The following is a 22,388-nucleotide window of genomic DNA, read 5'->3' as shown; positions in this document are numbered from 1 at the left end:
TGAGATTTTTTTTTTAATGATGGATGGTTACCCAGTGGTGTCACATGCCTTCAAGCCAACCTGACCATATGACTTTGTTGACTTCATCCCAAAGAGGTCAGGTATTACATTAACAAGTTTCATACTGTTTGTCTGTTAGTGAATTATTAAAACTGGTCTCAGTCATGAAAGCCATGGTTTATCATCGTGTAGGGTTGCCAGGCATGATACCAAATGCCCCAGTGAGATTTGAATTCCAGATAAGCAATGAATAGTTTTTCTCTGTATGAGTTTCCCATGCAAAATTTGGGACATGTTTAGACTAAAAAATAAATATTGCTTGTTTACTTGAAATTCAAAATTAACTGGGCATTTATTGGCTAAATCTGGCAACCGTATTGGAGTGGTATTCTAGCTTGTGTGTGATAGAATAACCTTTTCAGTGCAATTGGAGTACCTGTGTGGATGGGGGGTGCCGTGGAATGTGATGCCTTCATTAAGCCTTTGTATGTTGTCCTAAAACAGGTGGGTCATTTTCCACCCTATCCAAGTCTAGAAGCCAAGGCGAGCATTGCAGCATCATCAGGTGAGGACAGTTGGGTTGAGAGTTTGACTTTTGTGGTAACAGACTTCCTTGCCCTGCCTGGTATGGAAGCTGGGACTCAACCTCAGAAACATCCTTGCCTTTTCTTGTCTTGGTCTCTCGTCTGAGGTTCAGCCTGTCTGCTGGACCTCTTGTGCCTTTGGAAGGAATCGAACACCCCTCCACAGAAGGACAAGAGACGCAAATGCTTGCCTACGGTAGCCTTGAGGGATCCTGGCTTCACCCGACTCTCCTTCAGAGTGTGGTCTTTTTTTTTGAAGATAGTTCTTGTTAGCCTTTATTTATCTATTTTTTTGTGAGGAAGACCAGCCCTGAGCTAACATCCAATGCCAACCCTCCTCTTTTTTGCTGAGGAAGACTGGCCCTGGGCTAACATCTGTGCCCATCTTCTTCTACTCTATATGGGATGCCGCCACAGCATGGCTTAACAAGCGGTGCGTCAGTGCACGCCCGGGATCCGAACAGGTGGACCCCGGGATGTTGCAGCAGAGCACGCACACTTAACCGCTTGCGCTACCGGGCCAGCCCCCAGAGCATGGTCTTTATCAGTATTGCACAACATCTTCCAGATTCATTTCAGGTGCACAGCCTGCTTTCACAAGAAAGAACAGTTGCTTCCCCTATCACTTTATAATTTATGACCCACTTGTTTCAAACATTTTTGTTTCAAACACAAGCCAGGGTGTGTTCATTCCAGACATAAATCATGGAGTAGCTCTCCTTTTCTGTGAGCTAAAATCCAAGTTCTATATGACAGTGACCAAGATCCCAGCATTTTATGGTTCATGATGTCCTCCTCTGTTACTTGTATTTCTCCACTTCACTCCACTGCCTTGTCATCTGCCTTAAATTCACCTTATCAAGACTTTAGTCCAAAAGTTACCTTTTCTAAGATTTCACCTGATCATCCTGGGTAGAATTTGTCTACGTTCTAATCTGTGTCCTAATTTCAACCCAGATGAGTTCGCTTTTTCCTCCCCAATCCTTTATTGCACTTCTCTGTTTCCACATCTCTGTCTCTTATTCTGGATTTTAAGACTCTGTGTTGAGCAAGGAGTGATTGTGACCCAGCTTTGAAACTCTGATGTCTGCCACAGGTTATCAGATATTTGATTGGCATTTCATAAAAATCCATTAAGCAAATGAAATTTTGCTTCCAGGTGCAAGCGTTAGCTCTCCACCATTTGGTGGAAGACTGGACATTTTCCACAAAGGATATGCTAGCACGTTGCTCGTTGCAAAATGATGTGCGTGACTGCTTCTCTGAAACTGGACATTGATAGGCAACATCTTGATGAAGGAGAGTCAGAAAAGGGTTTGTGCTGGTTTGTTTCGTTTTGGCAGAAACTATCTTCCACATGAGAAAGGCGTGAAGCTCTTCCGCTCTCATCGACTGTGCTCCCCTGAGCAGGTAATCATCTGTTATCTGACTAACGCTCCATTCATCTCTCGGCAGGGTAAGAGAGCTGATCCCATGTCACCTGGAATATTTATGGAGCCATGACTATCTGATAATTTTGAAAAAGGAGGATGATGGCATCCTTTTAGAGGGATACCTGAAGTTATCAGGCCCCGTGGCTAGGGAGTGTTCTTGAGAGTGCTGTCTTTATAACAATGCCTATGCACAGATAAAATGGCCACCATGATTTCACCCATGAGGAAAGTGAACTCCAAAGAGCATAAGAAGTTTAGCCACGGACTCCGTAATCAGCAACAAGCAGATATTCGCTTACAATCTAAGTCTACCTCCTATTCTATGTGACACCCTATTTCATTTGCAGAATCCGTACTTTCAAAGAAATGCAAACTTTGATAAGACGGACATCCTATTAGAAGTCATCCTTGGGAGACCTTAATTTTCACCAGGGTCCACATGGTACAGATGTTTGCATGTACTCAATATCATCGTGAAAAGCGAAAAAGTCACATTTTAGGTTTATGTTTAAAATTCATCCATCTCTTCCAGACACGGTAACCCAGTGCCAAATCTGAACTGTTCAGGTAAAATCAAGTTTTTCCATCGTATCCCCATAACCACCCATTTGGAGGATGGGCATTTCAAATCACGAACATCAGTAGGTTTGTACCTGATTTACGCAATTCAAGCAACATCACCCCGCTTTGGCCAAAGGCTTGCATATTTTCATTGCGTCTTGTCTTCTGACGTTTTCTTCTCCGGCCTTTCAGATGTTTGCATACAATGGCGTTATTGCATTAAATAAACTTGACTAATTACATGGCATCAATCAAATTTGAAATTTGACAGAATGTGGCCACAGTGCTGTGTTTGTTAACAAAGTGGCAATCAGCAAGTGCAGAACATATCAAGATCGGCAAATCCTGTTGAAACTAATTACTAACAACAGGGAGCTGCAAGACCCTGCCATGAGCAAGCCTTCAAGAGTGAAAAACCTTTCTGGGATTATAAGTAAGGATCCTGAGCAACCCCCAAAGTGAAGACTCACCCCACAAAGAAACATGGAATACATAAAGATAGCCCCAGAAGCTGGAAAGAGAAGAATTATTTAATTACCACACTGATGAGATTTTAAACCAGCTTGTTATGGAGCTGCCATGGGTATCCCCATTCAGACACCTTTATCCTTCATATTTTATTGTTCAGGATGAAAACTCGTATGCAGTTCTCCTTCTGAAGAAGGGGTTCAAACTTTCCGGACATCTCCTTTTGGTGTTTTTACGTGATTCTAATGCACAGTTCCCCTCCACACATTGGTCTAGTGATATCTGTATTTTTGGCCTGAAGGTCTAGGATCTGGTATCTAGAGTTGATGGACCCACACAGTGGCATCTCTAATAGAACGTTCCACCTCAAAAAAACCCCACAATGTTCCAGTGAAAGAAGGCTGTTCTGTGAGACTATTTGCAGCAAATTCAGAGAGCAAACTGCTCTAGTTTGTTTACCTGGGTGGTCATGAAATTTTCATTGTGTGTAGAATGATAGTGCCTTGGTTCATATACACCCAAATCTTTATTTATAATGCTGGGAGAGAGGCTGTCTTGATTTGCGTCTCTCACTGTTTCATAGCAATCCATTTGGGGCATGGTGTTGACAAATAGGATACTCACTACCCCCAAACCATCCTCCATCATCTGTCTTGCTGAACAGAATTAGGAAATAATCCAGGGGGGAGGTACTGTATTTTCTCTCCTTTATTTAGGTGCACAGATCACTCTGAGGCAATGCTGGAGGCCAGGATGTCATCAAAATCCAGTGGATGGAACGAAAAGGATTGTTCTTCCACAGGAGAGCCGGTCTTCATTTCTCCTTGATGAATCATTTTGGTGATAGATGCAGATAAGAACACTCATGCCCTGCAAGGAAGGCTGCACATGATTTGCCGATGGAATTTTTTTCCCTGCCCTTGTAGAAGGAGATGAAAATGAGGGGTGCAATTTTCCTCATTTGCAAATCATAAGCATGAACCATCTCGAGGAGCACAGTACGGACTAGCCTCCCTGTTGCAGAGGGAGGTGGAGCCAGCAGATTATCATTTGGGTCATGACTCTGGGAGGCTGTAAATAGAGCCAAAAGTTCCTCAGGACCGGGTTTGCATTTTGTCCTACACATCAGATAGACAACACCACTGACAGGTGAGTTGGGGAAGGCTTCTAAGTAGAGACATTCTCAGCTCTGTTTTTTTTTTTTTTTCTTTCTGATGTGATGGGCACACCTGATGGGCTCAGGCTTTTGAAGGGTCCTTTGGCTATTTTCTAAAACTCAATGGATCATCTTAGGCATTGACAAGTTGCTTTCAAACCAACTTTTGTTTAAGTTTCTCTCCTTCCTCTCTCCTTCCCTTCTTTTCTTCTTTCCTTTCTCTTTCTCAGTGAATAACTCTTTGCTTGTGGTCTCCATCATCTTGCTTTTGAGCAAGATGGATTTTTGAAGGAGGAGGTTAGTCTTATGTTCTTAGTGTTATTTTAAGGTACAAATACAAGTAATAGCGTGCCGACAGAAGATGCGTGTTTCTTTTCTTTCATTGCAACGAGTTTTGCTGTTGTATCACTTGTTTATATATTTCCCCTTCCCAATTATATATAACCATTACCTATCCTAAAATCACCATATACGGTCTGGATTTGGACTAATGCAAAATCGAAGAAGTGGATAAATTCAAGTAATCGCCTATTTTCTGGTGATTCAAATTCATTCCACATAGATCTCTTGAGTAAGTTCAGCAGCTCCTTGAGATTATACTGTCATCCACGCATGTTGTAGGGTGGGTTTAGGGACCGAGCCAATGCACTTAACAGCCAAAAAGAGTCAAGCCCCAGGAGTTGGCACAGCATGAGCTCTTTAGAAATGAGCCAACAGGGCAAATTCATCAAGAGTGCAGGGTTTGTGCCATGACAGATTTGGAAACCAGTTTTGAAATGTTGGAAATGGAGATATGTCTCCTTAATCCTGTGAGAATTTTATAGTGAGAACTAACTGAATACATGCATTTTTTTTTCTCAGGACCTTTTATCTTTGGCCAAAGAAAACAGGAAGTTACTCGGGACTACGTGATGAAGCTCAGGTAAATGAAGTAGTAAGCTACATTGCGAACACTTTGAATCTAATGGACAATTTTGCGGCATTTGTGAATTCGGCTTTACAGATAGAGGCATTCAATCTCATGTATTTTTTTCATCTGATTGGCTATAAGATGTCTAAATTGATGCTCTGGATTTGGTAAGTCTATAATAAAACAGGAGCGATTTACGCTATGGATACAAACATAAACTGCAAATTTCCAACACGCTTGTATTATTCTAAAATATTGTAAAAAACAGGAAAATGGGAAAAGGAATTCAACCAACTTTGGGCAGATGAAAAGCATTTTTGTAATTATTGCAATTTAACAATAGAAAAAGTCCTGGGATGTAGCTCCCACCTTCAAGAAATTCACAGCCTTGGAGGATATGTTTGGGTAAAGCAAAGAGTTGCAATCTCACTGGGTCAGCATTGTTTCAGGGTATTGATAAAGGGCTCTGGGTGCAGACAGGGGCAGCGACTATTTCTGTCCTCCCTCCCAGTGGAAATATTTGAGGTGGGTTTTGAAATATGAATAAAGACGAGATAGAGATGGAACCAAGAGTTCAAATGTCACATATTCATTCCCTGATAATGGAAGACAGATCCAGTGGGAAGAGAATTATATGAATACATTATATTTTTCTTTGAGAAAACGGGACTTTAGTTGGGACTGAGCAAAATGTGAGGTAGAACCCAGGACAGCCTCCCTTTGAACACTGCTGGTACCATTCCACAGCAATGGCCAATGCTTGGAAAGAGAAATTCTTGCCTGTTTTTGGGAGATGAGCCTGGTTTCCAATGAGCCTGCTGCATTTATGAGAAGGTGATGTTGGAATAGGATGTGGCTCCTGAAACCAACCAGAGCCGTGTGTTTACAATAAAATCCATGCTTTCTTTTCAGGAACCTCTTGATCTCCCTGTCTTGGATGTGTTTACTTTTAAACACATGCCTGTCACAGGAGGTGAATGATGACAAGCCCAATATTGTCCTAATAATGGTGGACGATCTTGGGATTGGAGATCTGGGTTGCTATGGCAATGATACGATCAGGTATGTCTTTGTATTGAATCATGGTTTTTTTACCTATTGTTCAGGCGGGGAAGATTGATAGATTTTAGGACTGTGTCCATGTGCAAAACCAATGGATCTGTGGAGACTTTGTGAAAAGAAGTAAATAGTATTAAAATCAGGACTGTCTGGATTTGAATCTCGGTTCTGCTCTCACGAGTGGTGAAATGTTGGACCAGTTAGGTAATCTCTGCGTGTCTTCTTTTTCTAATCTGTTAAATGCCCAGGTGAATAGTATATTCCTCTGAGCTCATATAGGCAAGGCACACAGAATAGTCACCTGGCACATAGTGAGTTAGTTATCTGTGGAAACAGAATATTATGATGAGTGCTGATTCTTATACATATTTTGACTCGGTAGAATTAATCATTTCATGCTTGCTAATTTTGGAAGGCAACAGACCTTTTAAGGCAACATCCTTCTATTTTAATAATGGAAATTCTGAAAGGAGAAAAAAGCATGAAACAAAAATTCAGAGCTTTCTGGTGGATTATCAAAGCCATCTAATGAGCCGTGCTTTTACAAAGCTTCAGAGTACATCTTTATAACACGCATGAATTGTACACTTAAAAGATTTTTTTTTGTTGTGTTACTAATAAATGCCAAAGCTGGTAGTCTCTGCTTTCGATCAAAGAAATTAGGAGTCATGAAAACGTAGGTATCAGAATTAATTATTGCAGCCCGTTAAAGGAATTAAGACTCATAAAAAGGTGCATAAGAAAATAAAGAGCAGCAATTTTCAGACAGTGTGTAGAAGGGGGTAAATGTTTTGCTGAAGGTACTAGCTACTTGAGAGGTGAGACCTTAATCAGCAGATATGCCCCAGAAATACGTTTTACAAATCAGTCTTTTCTATGCAAATCGAATCCTACTTTAAAAGACCCTAGGTGATTTTTCACATTTAAACGAAGAATCAGATAAATGTGTTGGTAAAGCTGGAACTTCTTCATGCACTAATTGCCACTCATGATCTCTCTCATGAATAAATCTAAGTCTCATTATATTTCATTTTCATCCCACGAGGCGACTGTTTCTATTCTGTAGAAGTCTCTCTTTTATTCTCTTCAACGTCCAGATATCTTTATATTTAATCATATGTCAGTTTTGGGGACCATTTGTGTGTAAAGCAAGGATGTTTCTCTCTCGATCATGTGAGTTGAACTCATCCTGAGATCTGTTTGTAGCTAGGCATCACTAAGATCTGTAAGTAAATGGCCTTAATGAATCAGTCTAGAGATACTCTATATTTTTATACATATTTTAAAAGGCAGTTTTATACTTAATAGACACCATATTGCACAACCAAATTTTACCAATCTTGCGACAAACAGCTGCCTGAAACCTCAACTGTATTTTCAACCTGAGAAGGGCAGAAAAAGGAGGATGGGCATTGTGTGTAGGTACTTCTTCTCCAGTTCTGAGCTCAGGGAATCATAGTAAACAGAGATATTGTCTACCTGCAGGTAACTCTGTGTCTCTCTGTGTTTCTGTTTCTCCTCTCCCCACCTCCTCTCTCTGATTTTCCCCTCTGTCTCTCCCTCCAGGACCCCTCACGTGGACAGCTTAGCCAGGGAAGGTGTGAGACTGACCCAGCACATCTCGGCAGCCTCACTGTGCACTCCAAGCAGGGCTGCCTTTCTAACGGGAAGATACCCCATCCGATCAGGTGTGTAAACGGAGAAGGCTCTGCCACGCCCTGCTGTCACGTCAGGATGTGAGGACGTGGAAATGTGGCTTGGTCATTTTGAAAAGTGCAAGAGTGCACACACACATGTGCTCGCGTATGCAGCTACGGAGGCCACCATGAAAACCACTGTGCTCCCAGCTGACCCAAGACCACCTTGTGTGGCTAGGTTATGTCTCTTAACCTCTTGATGACTTTTTTTCTGAGAGCCCTGTGTCTGGAAATAGGCCTGACTTTCTATCTGAAGACAAAGAGCGGGAAACTGCCTCGGAAGGAAATAGTTAACAAGGAATGTGTCTGCCCTCCTGCAGGCTGTCATAAGGCGGTATCTATCAGAATGTCGCCAACTTTCATCCCAACGTTTTAGCTCTTGTAAGGATGGGACACCTTTCGTTTCTGCCTTCATCCGATGAACTGCTTGGATTGTTTCTGCCTTTTGCCTTTTACGTATAGTTCTGCTGCGAACACATCTGTACAAGTTTTTGTCTGAATACTTCTTTTCAATTCTTTTGGATACAGATGTAGGAGTGGAATGGCTGGGTCGTATGGCTGTATTTTTAAAGGCGAGCAGAACGGTTTGGTTGATGGGCACAGATTCTGTAGTTTAAGAGTAAGGCGTGCAATTCAGAGACACTAGTATTTATGTCTACTTTTAGTCAAGATCGAGAGGTCCCTTCACCTCTTAAGGATGTCGTGTAAACTTTTACATCCTGTGAGGTTCACAATATCTGCCTTGGCTGGTACTAAGATTAATCAGGTCCAGTAAACCTCTATATATTCTCCTTTTTTTTCTTGTAGTAAGAAGAAAGTGCCAGTCACTTTATGTCAAACTCATTTTCCTAACCTTTTAGAAGGAGTTGTAGAGGGTTTCATGTCTTGAGTCACCGTGTCCAATGTTTAAACCAAGATGGCTGCTCTCTGAGAGTTCTTAGCCTGATTTGCTCTCCCATTTTTATCTGGATCTTCTCTCTCTTTTTACCCACTTTGTCCTGTCTTACTCAATTTTGCTTCCATTCCAGATTTTGCTTTGGGGTTGGGCCCCTATTTTGGAAGGAAGCCAGGAAGCGTCAGTTTTGAGAGTTCATCCCAACAAGATTGTTCTATCATATTCAATGTACCTAGGATCCTTGCATCACCCTTGATGGGACTTATGAAAACCCGTCTGGCTTCAGCTACTCTCCAGGGATTGCCTGTTGGCTATTTTGGGTGTTCTTTTGTTCCTGGATGTTTCAGGAATTCATTTGCTTTCTTCTGCTCCACTCCTGTAAGATACAGATCTTGGGTCTCTGGGTGATTTGTCTCACCTACTGGTTACCTCGTTTTGCCATAAGCAATGTCTACGGCTTTGTAATTTTCCTTTGTGATGACTCTACTTTTGTGAAGGAATCGAGAGATTCCAAAATGTTGTGTCCACTCTTCCTAGATGCACCAACTTCAGGTTTTTGGGAAGAAGTTAGCTTCTACACCTTTGCCACAAATAGAACTTAATCCTATTGTCAGAAAAAAAAAAAAAATCCGTTGCAGAAGCAGTAGGGTTTTCATGAGATTTCATTTCTTGACTCTTTTTCCAATATGTACATTACCCCATTGAGGGCAGGCACATGTCAGATGTGCAAGCAGCAGTTGTCTGTAGAAATAGTACCCTGTGAAGCTGGTAAAAATGCAGGAAGTGTGATTTGGACAGCATGTTTGTGTGTACCTGACAGTATCATGCGTGTGTGTGCACGCACAAGGGCTTAAAGGGGCTTTGTATACGGAACAGTGTGAGTTCTGTTTGGAGAATGTGATTTTCCCCTCCACAGGATGGTTTTCTCTTCCTTTCGGGATGGCACCTCATCTCTCCATCTTCCAGCTCTGAACTCTCCACAACCGTGTCCCTCTTCATCTGACAAGCACCTACTCATTGTGTGTGTTTTTTTACATTACACTTAGGCATGGTTTCTAAAATGGATTCCCGTGTCATCACCAGCCTTGGAGTTTCTTCCGGACTCTTTCTCAATGAAACAACATTTGCAGCCTTAGTGAAGAACCAGGGATACACCACGGCACTCATCGGTAAGAAGCCATCTTTGGTTTTACTCATTTATCGTCAAGTAACTATAGATGTTATTCTATCCTTCACATATTGTTTGCTTGGAAACTGTTTAAAAATGAGTTTCCATCTTGGATATGGCAGAGAAGACTCTCCGTGCCATCTGGCCTCCACATCTGCCATTTCAGTGGCTACCTCCTACCTCCATGTTGACCCTCCCCAATTAAGCTAGTTATATCTTGTATGGTCTTTGGAGGAAAATGTGTGCTCTTGCACCCTCCAGAACTCTCCCTCATCATTGCACTTTGTTCACGTGGGACCCTGTGTTGCAATGCTCTCTCACCCAGCCACACATGCACTCTTTCCTATGTGGCACCTGCCCATCCTTTTCAGACATGGTTCAGGCATGCCTGAACATCCCTTCCTACCTTCCCCCCCGGGCCTTGCCAGGTGTCCCTCCCACCTGTTTCTGTATCACTTCCTCTTTGCACAGACCACACTGTACTATGATGGTCTGTTTCTACATTATTCTCTGCAGATTCTGAAATCCATCATCTCAGCCACTGTGTATCATTTAAGAAATGTAACAAGTCTTCCCAAGAAAACACAGATAGCCTTACGTGTTGTTAACTTTTTACGAAGCGTCAACTTTTGACTCCCTAAAAAATGTCTACACTCTCTATCCATTACCCAAACAGCCAAAAAAATGACTTCTGAAAAATGTCTACACCCTAATTCTGTCACCCAAACCCGGATAAGGAGCACGTACATGGCCTCAGAAAGCTCACATTTACTCCTTTCCGGTCCATCCCTCTCTCTTAGCTCCCCCTTTCTCCACTCTTGCTGCATGAAGGTCAACTCAGAGGAGAAACCTGGGCGCTCCTTTTGGCAATGATCATGGTCCCTGGTTAATTGCATTGCAGTAAGAGGACACTGTGCACTGACAGAAACATTGATGATTACAGGTGGAAGAGATGTCCGAGAGTAACTTGTCGCCCTAATTTCAGAGAGAAGGACATTGATTCTTCCCAAGGCTGAGAGACATATGCGATGTTTGAAAGCGAGTGTTGTACAAGAAGAAGATCAAATTTGTCAGGGTCTCCATGCCTTGCTAGTTCACTCATTGTATATTCTCTCACCAACCTCATTATTCGTTAAAACTAGACCACAAGGATTTCCTTCTCCTTGCTGCCAAAGATGATACAAGTAAACTAACGATGACTCCTTTGGAGCTAAACCTACTGTGCCTGTTTGAGAGGCCTGGGCTTCGATTGTCTTGAAAATACCATGCTATTTTAAATCTCTTTGATTTTTGTAACCAATTTGACATTGATAGGAGAAGACAATCTTAGTTCAGTTGCAGGAAAGAAAAACCTAGGCCAGCAGCATTGCTTCTCATCTACCTACCCCCTCAGGCTCCCAGAGATGTGAGCACGTGCATCCTTGATGTGGCCTTGACTGCATGCAGAAAACTATTAATGTTTTGTTAGATACACATTATTATATGCTCTTAGAGTCCACATGCCAGCAGGACTCACACGGATCTTTCGGTTACCATTAGAGGTGTGGCAAGTTTTACTGAATAAATTCCTTACTTCAATGAACTTTAGTGGGACACCCTAGGATTTACAGCCAGCCAGCTATCCATCCATCCATTCATCCACATTTGGTCCATCCTCCATCATTTATCTATGTCTATCATCTATCTATCTATATCTACCTGTCTAGATATCTATATATCTATTTATCTATTATCTATCTACTCATCTATCTACTCACCCACCCATCCACCCATGTATCTATCTATCATATATCTATTCATCTACCTATCCATATATACATATATACATATATAAATGATATCTTCTATGATTTATTTGTATCTGTCATATCTATCTTTTTATGGATCCATCCATCCATCATTTATATATCTGTTTGTCTTGTATCATCTAACTTGTCTCTGTCATTTATCTATCCATGTAGGTATAATTTACATCTATCTGTCTATCTGTCTATCTATCTATCCATCCACCCATCTATCCATCCATCTATCCATCCATCCATCTACCATTCATCCACCTGCCCATCTATCTGTCTATCCATCAACCCAATCATCCATCCATCCATCCATCCATCACCTATATATCTATTTATTATATATCACCTATCTATCTTTTGGCTACAATTTACATTGATCTATCCATCTATCTATCTATCCACTCATCCATCTGTCCATCCATTCATCTACTACTCATCTGCCTGTCTATCTATCCATCCATCCACTTACTCATCCATCATCTTCTGTCTTATCTATCTCACTATCTAATATCTACCTATCTACCTATCTGTTACCTATAATCTACCCTTGTCTCTATCATATATATATCTTTGTTGCTATGACATTGTCCTCTCTGTGAATGAGAAGCTGCCCAGTTCGCATCCTTGCTGTGAACTCACAATTGTATTGTCCTCCCTTTATTTTTTATCCTATCTAGTCACTCACAACCAGATCTTAACACAAACTTCTGTGAAACAAAGGAAAAAAATGAGCCTATGCTGATGTCAGATTTTTAAGCAAAAGAAAATTACTGCTCCATTTTTGTGCATTAGCCGATTGTTTCAAATGAAGAATGATCACATGGTCTTTATGATGTCTGAGCATATTACGCTTTATTTGTGTGTGTGTGCTTCATTTCAGGCAAATGGCATCAAGGCTTAAATTGCCTATCGCGAAGTGACCACTGCCATCATCCATATAATTACGGGTTTGATTACTACTATGGCATGCCGTTCACTCTGTTTGAACCTTGCTGGCCAGATCCTTCACGTGACGCGGAATTAGCCATTGGGAGCAAAATCTGGCTGTGTGTACAGCTGGTCGCCATCACTGTGCTTACCTTGACTATTGGGAAATTGAGTCGCTGGATCTCTGTTCCCTGGTCCCTCATCCTCTCCATGATTCTTTTTATTTTTCTCCTGGGCTACTTTTGGTTCTCCAGTTACACATCCCCTCTGTACTGGGAGTGCCTCCTCATGAGAGAGCATGAGATCACCGAGCAGCCCATGAAGGCAGAACGAGCTGGGTCCATCATGGTGAAGGAGGCGGTTTCCTTCTTAGAAAGGTAAAGATATTTTTTTTTAAATCCATGCAATTATGCTAAAAAATGAGTATTTTAAGAAACGAGGGTGAGGACTTTAACCAAACTGAGTTAAGAAATGTTATATTGCTAAACACTGTCTAGACAATAATATGAAATGTTTTGGAAGACAGCTGGATGCTTCTGGCAGTGCCTAAGGAGGTGGTATCTTGTTTGAGTCCTTCTTATCAAAATCACAGTCTCTCTGTTGGCCCTGAAATTCATATTTGGTTAGACCAAGCAGGCAGACTCACACTAGACTCAAACTCATAAATCTGGCTTATTAATTTACAATGCATATTGTCACCTATTAATTTACAATGGGAATTATATCTCCCAGGGAACTAAGCAATAGAATAAGTTGGCCACTGCATTGTTTCCCTGTTAGAGAAAAAGCTACTTGAGAAATTAAAACAAGAAGGTTGATTGATCAGATGAGCATGTGATATGGAAGGGATATTATTTGGATAAGGTTAATGGTGATCGTTATAAAGCTTGATGCATCCATAACACGATAGCTGGAAACTTTCCGAGGGAGCCACATTTACCGTCCTCTAATTGCTGGACTTTCTTTTAGGAAAAGCCTATGAACACATTTTTCTTTCTTTCTTTCAACATTGAGGCTTTCTCTTTACCAATCACCATCCTGGGATCTGGCACTTCAAGGTTGAGTTCACATTTAGTGATGACAACAGACATACAAGCACATGATAAGAAATAGGTTCATGGGCAGAAGTCCAGGGTGCTATTGGTCTATACACTAGGGACTTTCCAAGACATCAGGGAAGCCGTGTTTGAGAAAACACAATCTTACCTGAAGCTTCAAAGGTGAGTAATAGCAAGAAGAAGGAAGGGTGGGCAAGCATCACTGGCAGAAATGCGAGCATAAGGAAGAGAGTGTGTGTGCAAGGATCTGCGAGCAGTTTGCCCTGGTCAGCATGTAATGTGCCAAGCCAGGAATGGCTGTAGGAAAAGTCGACATGTTCAACTGTTAGGTAGAGTTGACTGATGATGTAAAGGATTTTGTGTAACCTGATAATTAGCTTTGTCCTTAACCTGTAGCTCAGGTGGAGACAATAAAAATTCAGAGTGTGGGAGAGAGAGAACCATATTTGTATGGTAGATGCAAATGAATGGCTGGTTTCATTTAGGGCAAACTCTTTACTCTGGAACCTTTCCAAATGTGCAGAGTTTAGGAAGTTTTACAAAGGACATGTTGGCATGTTGCAAGGTGGCGTGCACCCCTCTGAAATTTAAAGATGAGCCCTCCTCTTCCATTCCATCAGCCAGTTCAAGTCTTTGCACACCCACACACGTTGTGGCTTAGTATTTTACAGGAGTCCTTTAAGAACAAAAGCTGGTGTGGAAATGTACTTTCATCACTGAAACCTCTGTTGAGTTTCAAAAGTTCTAAGTGATCCGTAGTGACACAATATCAAAAGGAAAGAGAAACTAACAGTGAACAGGGAATCTGAAGATTTGGAAGCTACTCCATTGGTTGACAATGTGGCTACGAGTAGGTGGCTCAGGTTCACACAGACTAGAAATTGCTTTCATCTGATTCTCAGTGTATGCATTTCCTATGACTGCTGTAACACATAGCCAAAAACTTAGTGGATTAAAACAACACCCATTTATTATCTTATGTTCTTGAAGTCAGAAGTCAGGAATTAATCTTCTGGGCCTGAAACTCAAGGTGTCAGCAGGCTTAGTTCTCCTGGATGCTCCAGGGGAGAATCTTGTTTCTTCTAGCTTCCGGAGGCTGCCTGCCTTCCTTGGGTTGTAGCTATGTCACTCATATCTCTGCTTCTGTTGAAAGATATCCTCTTCTCTTCCCTCACGTTGACCCTATTGCCTCTCTCTTGTGGTTGCATTGGATCATCTCCTCATCTCAAGATCTTTGACTTAATCCCATCTGCAGAGTCCCTTTTGCCAAGTAAGGCAACATATTCACAGGTTCTGGGGATTAGGGCATGGACACCTTTGAGGTGAAGCATTATTCTGCCAACCACCCTGAGCACCACTCTTTATTTTGACAGCTTAGTTTGGAATGCTAAGTGCTTTTAACACTTGGAAGTGCTATAAGTGTGACATACTCCACCCCCTTGTCTTCCTAATTTAGGTTTTAAGAATGACATGTCCTGAAAGAGATTGAATGCCACACAGTCAACTCCGGGGTGGAAAACTATCTTACCTGGTCATGAAGACACAGAGTGAAAAAATACTACAGAACTGAAGTCCATCTTGTTTGTCTCTAACAACCGGCCTCCCTGTGTATATTTTCTGTGTCTCCCCCTTTAAAATACAGCATAGGAAATCATGTAATCTCATTCTCTATCAGTATGTATATTAGTTTCCTAGGGTTGCCATTAAAAAAAAGTGCCATAGCGGGGCTGGCGCCATGGCATAGTGATTAAGTTTGCGCCCTCTGCTTTGGCAGCCTGAGGTTCACAGGTTCGGATCTCGGGCTCTCACCGACTGGTCACTTGTCAGGCCATGCTGTGGTGGCGCCCCATATCAGGTGGAGGAGGATGGGCACAGATGTTAGCCCACGGCCAATCTTCCTCACATAGCCGTCTTCCCCTATGTGTGTCTCCTAATTACTTCTTTTTATAAGGACACCAGTTATTGGATTCTGTGCCCATTCTACCCCTATATGACCTCATCTTAACTAATTACACCTCCACAGACCCTATTTCCAGATAAGATTGCATTCTGAGGTCCCAGGTAGACACGGATTGTGGAGTAATGCTATTCCACCCAGTACACTATGGCACCACTCTTTCTTTCTTGATTCATTTTTTTTTCACATTCTTTCCACAATGATATCTCATCAGAGCAGACATTTCCTACAGAGTGGCATTTGTGTTGTGTGCTGCCCTGGTTAGCTGAGGACCTATCTTTTACTCAGACGGATTGTCAGAGCTTGAAGTGAGTCAGCCTCATTCCCTGTGTCCTCACATGCGAACCAAAGCTCTGTGGACAGCTTGCCAAGAAGTTTCTGTCCATGCTTGCTCTAGGGTTGTGAAAGTGCTGAAGTTTCTAAGTAGCCACTCCTGTGCCACTATATCTTTGGGCCTCTTGGGGTGTGCCTCTAGCTTGAAATTCATGAGCCATGGGAAAGTGTCCCAAGCTGGGCTGGATTTGCATTTTAGCTCTGGGTTAAGTAGTCCCCTGTGCGTCCTGGCATCTGAGAGTCGAAGGAACCATGGTGGTGTCACCCCAACTGGGGGAAGCTGTCCAGATGCTGGAGGATCCTGGAAGCCACTCTGGCCAGGATGGTCTCTCGAAGGGGCTGTGTCTTGCCTGTGTCCCCTCTTGTGGGGCCTGGAGAGCAAGGAACTGTGTCTGTGTGACAAAAAGCAATGTTGTTCCCTTTCCCAGATGTTGAAAACTCAAAAGCAATGTGCTTGATGTCTTCTCAGGAACCGTGAAGGACCTTTTCTCCTCTTTTACTCCTTTCTCCATGTTCATGCACCCCTCCCCACGACGACTGAGTTCATCGGCACCAGCAAGCATGGCTTGTATGGGGATAATGTGGAGGAGATGGACTCCATGGTGGGTAAGTTGCCAGACCTAAGTAGACGAAACCTCCATGCTTTGATAGTTCAGGACACCCGGACACTGACCCCGGCTAGCCTGTGAAAGAGAAGGTGGGGATGATTGTCTGAAGAGTGAACAGAATCCCCCCCACCAGGGGCGTTTGGTCTTCCATGTAAACGATATAACAGATCCGACCTGTTATACCCAATCTCGGCACTCTTTGGTTGCAGAGAAAACCTTCATTTCAGGTCTGCTGGGTATTCAGATCTGAGTCTAGGGTGGGGGGACAGTGGTGAGAAGCCAGAACCCGATCAACTGTAGTGAGAGAGAGCAGGGTGGTAAGTGTGAATTCCCGTGCTGTTGTGATACATATATTGGTTAGCAAAAAGGATTCGGCTTTTCCAACATGAGTGACAGAAGAGCATGATGGTCTCTCAGGCTTGCAGGACACAAACTTGAGTGATAGTATTCTCCAAATATAGGCTGTTGGTTTGAAATAGATTTCAGTAAACAAAGAGACACTTTGGAAATCAAGCTTGACCAAGGGGAAGCCATTAAAACGCTGTCAATTCACATAGTCTTAAAAATAGAACATATTTAAAACTTAGTTTAAATAGAAATACTATTTTGATCAAATATATACACAAAGGCACATGTTTATGCAGGCATATGTGTGTATATGGGGTGTGTATGTGTGGTGTGTGTGTGTGTGCATGTGGTGTGTGTGTGTGTGTGTGTGTGGCATGTGTGGTGTATGTGTGTGTGACGTGGTGTATGTGTGTGGTGTGTATATGGTGGGTGGGTGTGTGGTGTATATATGGTGGGTGGGTGTGTGGTGTGTGTGGTATGTGTGGTGTGTATGTGTGTGTGTGTGGTGTGTGTCCGTCTCCCACTTCATACTTTCACCAGGACAAGACAACATAGCGTGTTTTTAAAATGCATATTCTTAACGTTAGACTCTATCTCAGGAGCTTTGGCTATCCTACTTGTCATTCTGTCTTTTTGAAAGGGAATGAAGTAACTCATTCCAACTCAGGATGCAAGGAAAAACAAACAAACAAACCCAAATTACGTACTATTTGCTTTAAAATTTTAAATTAGTAAAAAGTTTTCAAAATATCTAAGTTAAGATAATTAATGATGTGGCATGAAGTCACCAAATAAGGTACTTTGGTTTTGATTTGGTTTCAGTGGGATTTTCTCGGTGGCACTCAGATCCTATTACACAAATGGATGGGTGTGTTGAATGTGGGCAGACACGCCATGATATTTGAAAGCCGTATTTTGAAAAAGTGCAACGGAGATTCACAAGCCACTGGTGCCCAATGTCAGAATTGAACCTTTAAGAAGAATAAACATCTGCTTCCATATGAAATTTGAGAAATACTACCAAGTTTATTGAACCCCAAGATATCTACCCTGAAGCTATAACAGTACCCCAAACCCCAGGAATTGTTGCTTTGCTTGTTAGAAAGGTTAATTTGCAGATGTTCTTGGTTAGGATATCATTCTAATGCATTTGGGGATTAATGTGAATTGCACGCAGTAGTGTCTGACACGATGGGCTCCATTGATTGAATGGACACTTTGACACATGGCAGTTGGTATAAGACATGCACTGTTGCAAGTGTGTTCCAGGTGGATCTCCATAAACATTCTAGGAGACGGGTACCATCTTCATCATCATCATCATTGTCTCCCTTAACTGATGAGGAATCTAAAGCACAAGATACTTAGTGGCTTGCTCAAGGTTACAGGACAGGTCCAGCTGGGCCAGGATTGGAACCTGGACACTCTGGCTCTGTAGCTCAGTGGCCATTTGTGTAGGGCAAAGAGGTTATGAACAGAGATTTGGAAAGAGAGCCAGGTTCTTCTCAAGTATCACCAAACCCCTCAGGATCCAACAAGGCGTAGTTTCACAGGTTCCAGGAAAGCTCCAGAAATTCCCCCCAGCCTGGCTTCCTGCTTACTCACATCCCGTTGGAGGCTTCCAATGCAAATGACGTCTCTTACCCCACCAGGAGAAACACCTCTGAGGCCCAATTAGTCACACATCCTCAATGGGAAAGAATTCAGCAGCTCTCAGCTCAAGAGCAGGTTTCTTGAAAATGGTGAGAAGGGATGAGCTTCCAACATGAGGAGGAGAAATGAAAGTTGGGATCACGGATTGACATGGCCGGACCTGTTTGGCAGTTATGGGGGTTGGAATGAGGTTTCCGGGATGGGGGTGTCTAAGGATTGCAGGGGCACTTGGGCAGCTCCATTGAAGAGGGCGGAGAGCCTATGAGAGTGCAAAACTGTCTTAGAAAGAGAGATACATAATATTATATATAATATTAATAATAAATAAATATCAACTATATACGTAATGAAATTATTAAAGATATATAAATATATATTTAAAATATAATTATACATATTTAAAATATAATATATCTATTTCTGACATTAACTGAAATCTCTAGGGTTTTCAACATAGACACTTATATCCTTCATTGATATCAAGTTACTTTGAGATATTTCTGTTCTTAATATTTAGAGAGATTAAAAAAATGTTAGATAGTTGCCATGGAAAGGCTAGAAATATCTCTCTAGCATCAACTGAAATATGTATATGTGTCATATACATAAATTTATATTATATGTTATATATAAAGCTATATATAATACATGTATAATGTGTAATATACATTTAATATTTATATAAATATATTTAATATATGTTTATATAATATTTCAGTTGATGCTAGAAATATATATTGTTTATAATATAAATTTATATTTATAGAATCGTGTTAGCCATTTCCATGGCTACTTGTTTTTAGTCTCTATTTCATTTATTTTTGCTCTAATTTTAATTATTTCCCTCCCTCTACTGACTTTGGGTTTTGTTTGTTCTTCTTTTTATGGTACTGTTAGGTGTGGTTTAAGATTACTTATTTGAGATTTTTTGACCAGATGTGGTCTATCTTTCAGAATGTTCCTTGTGCACTTGAGAAGAATGTGTATTCTGCTATTTTTGGATGGAATGTTCTCTATATATCTGGTCTAGTGTTTCATTTAAGGCCACTGTTTCCTTGTTGACTTTCTGTGTGGAGGATCTATCCATTGATGTAAGTGGGGTGTTGAGGTTCCCTACTATTATTGTCTTGCTCTCAATTTCTCCCCTTAGGTCTGTTAGTAGTTGCTTTATGTACTGTGTGTTAGATGCATATATATTCATACATATTATGTCCTCTGATGGAATGTCCCTTTTATCATTATATACTGCTCCTCTTTGTCTCTCATTGTCTTTTTATCTTTAAGTCTGCTTAGTCTGATATAAGTATGGCAACACCTGCTTTCTTTTGTTTGTCATTTGCTTGGAATAGTGTCATCCATCCCTTTACTCTGAGCCTATATTTGTCTTTAGTGGTGAGATGTGATTCCTGGAGGCAGCATATTGTTGGGTCTTGTTTTTTAATCAATCCAGCTACTCTGTGTCTTTTGACTGGAGAATTCAATCCATTTAGATTTAGAGTGATTATTGATATACGAGGGCTTAATACTTCCATTTTATCTTTTGTTTTCCAGGTGTTCTATATTTCCCGTGTTTCTCTTCCCTTGTATTTCTAACTGTCATTTCAGTTTGGTGGTTTTCTGTGATAGTTTTCTCTTTATTTATAATTGGTGGCTCTGCTCTGATTCTTTGTTTCATGGTTACCATGAGGTTTATGTAAAAGGTCTCATAGATGAGATAGTCCTTTTTCTGATAGCCTCTTATCTCCATTAGCCTAAGCAGGTTCCATCTCTTTCCCCTTCCCCTTCCGAGTTATTGTTGTCACAAATTATTCTTTTTTGTATTGTGAGTTTATGGCTAAATTGAAGAGTTCATAGTCATTTTTGATGCTTTCCTTCCCTTTATCTTTTATGTTATAGTTAAGTATTTCCTGACCTGTTCTGATAGAGAGCTGCAATTTCCTGATTTTGTCTGTCTACTTATCTCCTTGCTGTAAGCTTTGTAAATCTTTGCCTTTTTGTCACAGGTAAGAGGGCTTCCTTCATCATTTCTTGTAGGGCAGGTCTAGTGACGATGAACTCTCTCAGCTTTTGTTTATCCGAGAAAGCTTTTATTTCTCCATCATATCTGAAGGATAATTTCACTGGATAGAGTATTCTTGGCTGAAAGTTTTTGTCTTTCAGTATTTTGAATATATCATTCCATTCTCTTCTAGTCTGTAAGGTTTCTGCTGAGCAATCCACTGAAAGCCTGAAGGAGGTTCCTTTGTTGGTTATTTTCTTCTGCCTTGCTGCCCTTAATATTTTTTCTTTGTCATTTACTTTTGCCAGTTTTAATATTATATGCCTTGGATATAATGGTCTTTTTGCATTGATGTATTTAGGAGTTCTATTGGCTTCATGTACTTGTAAACCCGGTTCCTTCCCCAGGTTTTGGAAGTTCTTAGCTAGTATTTCTTTGAACAAGCTCTCTTCCCCTTTCTTCCTTTCTTCTCCCTCTGGAATACCTATAATCCTTATATTGCTTTTCCTAATTGAATCAGATATTTCTCAAAGAATTCCTTCATTTTTTTAAAACATTAATTCTCTTTCCTCCTCCACTGGAAACATTTCTATATTTCTGTCCTCTAATTCACTAATTCTGTCCTCCATAACTTCAGCTCTATTTTTTATGGTTTCTAGATTATTCTTTGCCTTATTAATTGTGTTCTTCCTATCCAGAATTTCTGTTTTTTTTTTTATAGTTTCAATCTCTTTGGTGAAATATTCCTTCTGCTCATTAATTTTATTCCTGAGCTCATTGAACTGTCTTTCTGAGTTTTCTTGTAACTCACTGAGTTTCATTATGACAATTGTTTTGAATTATCTGTCATTTAGATTGTAAACTGCTATGACTTGTCATTTTTCTTCTACTCTGAAGTGTTACTGTAGTTCTTCATGGTGTTTGATGAATTGATCATTTTCTGGTACATTTGTGGTAGTATCAGGTCACAGATTCCACCTGCCACCACTGGGGGGGGTGCAGGAGCTATGTTTTCTGATTCTGCCCTGTCTGCTGGAATTGTGTGGGTAGGGCTACTCTGCATTTACTGGGGCTGGCTGCAGCCACTCTGCAGCTTGCACTCATGTGGGCAGGGTGGGGGGGGCGGGTCAGGCCTTGTAGGTGGGGCCTCTGTGCTTGGCAGGGGACCAGCTGAGCTACTGTTCACTACACAGGAAGGGTGCCTAAACCAGGGCTGAGCCACGTGGGTTCCATGGGCTGCTATGGTCCATGGGCAGGGTGTCTTCTGAGTGGGCAGGGTGCCTTCTCACCTGTGCTGCACTAGGCAGGAGGGGCGCCCATGTAGGGGCTGAGCCAGCACTCGGTGGGTCCCACAGGTTGCTGTACTCTGTGGATGGGGGCATCTTCTGAGTGAACAGGATGCCTTCTTGCCTGTGCTGTGCTCAGTGGGCGGTCACCTTCACAGTGGCTGAGCCACCATCATGCAGTGTAGAGTGTTCCCACGAGCGAGGCCACCAAGACACAGTGCTTGCTCCTGCAGGCTGGGTTGCAACTCTGAGAGCAATCATGCAGGCCGGGCTGCCTTCAACTCCTCTTACAGTGGCACCAGCCATTGTGTGAGGATCCACAACCTGGCTCACTACTGCTTGGGCGGGAGAGGAGTGCACTCACCTAGTTCCACTGCTTCCTGGGGATCCAGTACACCCACCTTCAGGTGCATGGCTGCATGGATGTCTCAGAAGTCCTGTTGTGCTGTGCAAGGAGTCCTCTGCTGGTTAATGAATGTCCATTTAGTTGTA

At 41.7% G+C, this 22,388-nt stretch overlaps 1 protein-coding gene across 1 annotated transcript in view; it reads left to right on the top strand.

The window, feature by feature from the left end:
* The first annotated feature begins 5,113 nt into the window (after window positions 1–5,113).
* LOC101405558 (arylsulfatase F) overlaps window positions 5,114–22,388 on the top strand; it is a 28,248-nt gene continuing 10,973 nt past the window's right edge. The window contains exons 1-6 of the mRNA XM_014795531.2: window positions 5,114–5,124; window positions 6,025–6,174; window positions 7,738–7,859; window positions 9,810–9,932; window positions 12,608–13,031; window positions 16,472–16,608. Of these exons, the coding sequence (XP_014651017.1) occupies window positions 5,114–5,124; window positions 6,025–6,174; window positions 7,738–7,859; window positions 9,810–9,932; window positions 12,608–13,031; window positions 16,472–16,608 (967 nt within the window). The remainder of the gene's footprint in view (window positions 5,125–6,024; window positions 6,175–7,737; window positions 7,860–9,809; window positions 9,933–12,607; window positions 13,032–16,471; window positions 16,609–22,388) is intronic.

The sequence above is a fragment of the Ceratotherium simum genome, chromosome X (genome assembly GCF_057802395.1).
Source record: "Ceratotherium simum simum isolate JZ-2026a chromosome X, ASM5780239v1, whole genome shotgun sequence".
Classification (NCBI taxonomy): domain Eukaryota; kingdom Metazoa; phylum Chordata; class Mammalia; order Perissodactyla; family Rhinocerotidae; genus Ceratotherium; species Ceratotherium simum.
The sequence above is the reverse complement of the archived record's forward strand: the minus strand, read 5'-3'. Positions and strand labels throughout refer to the sequence as shown.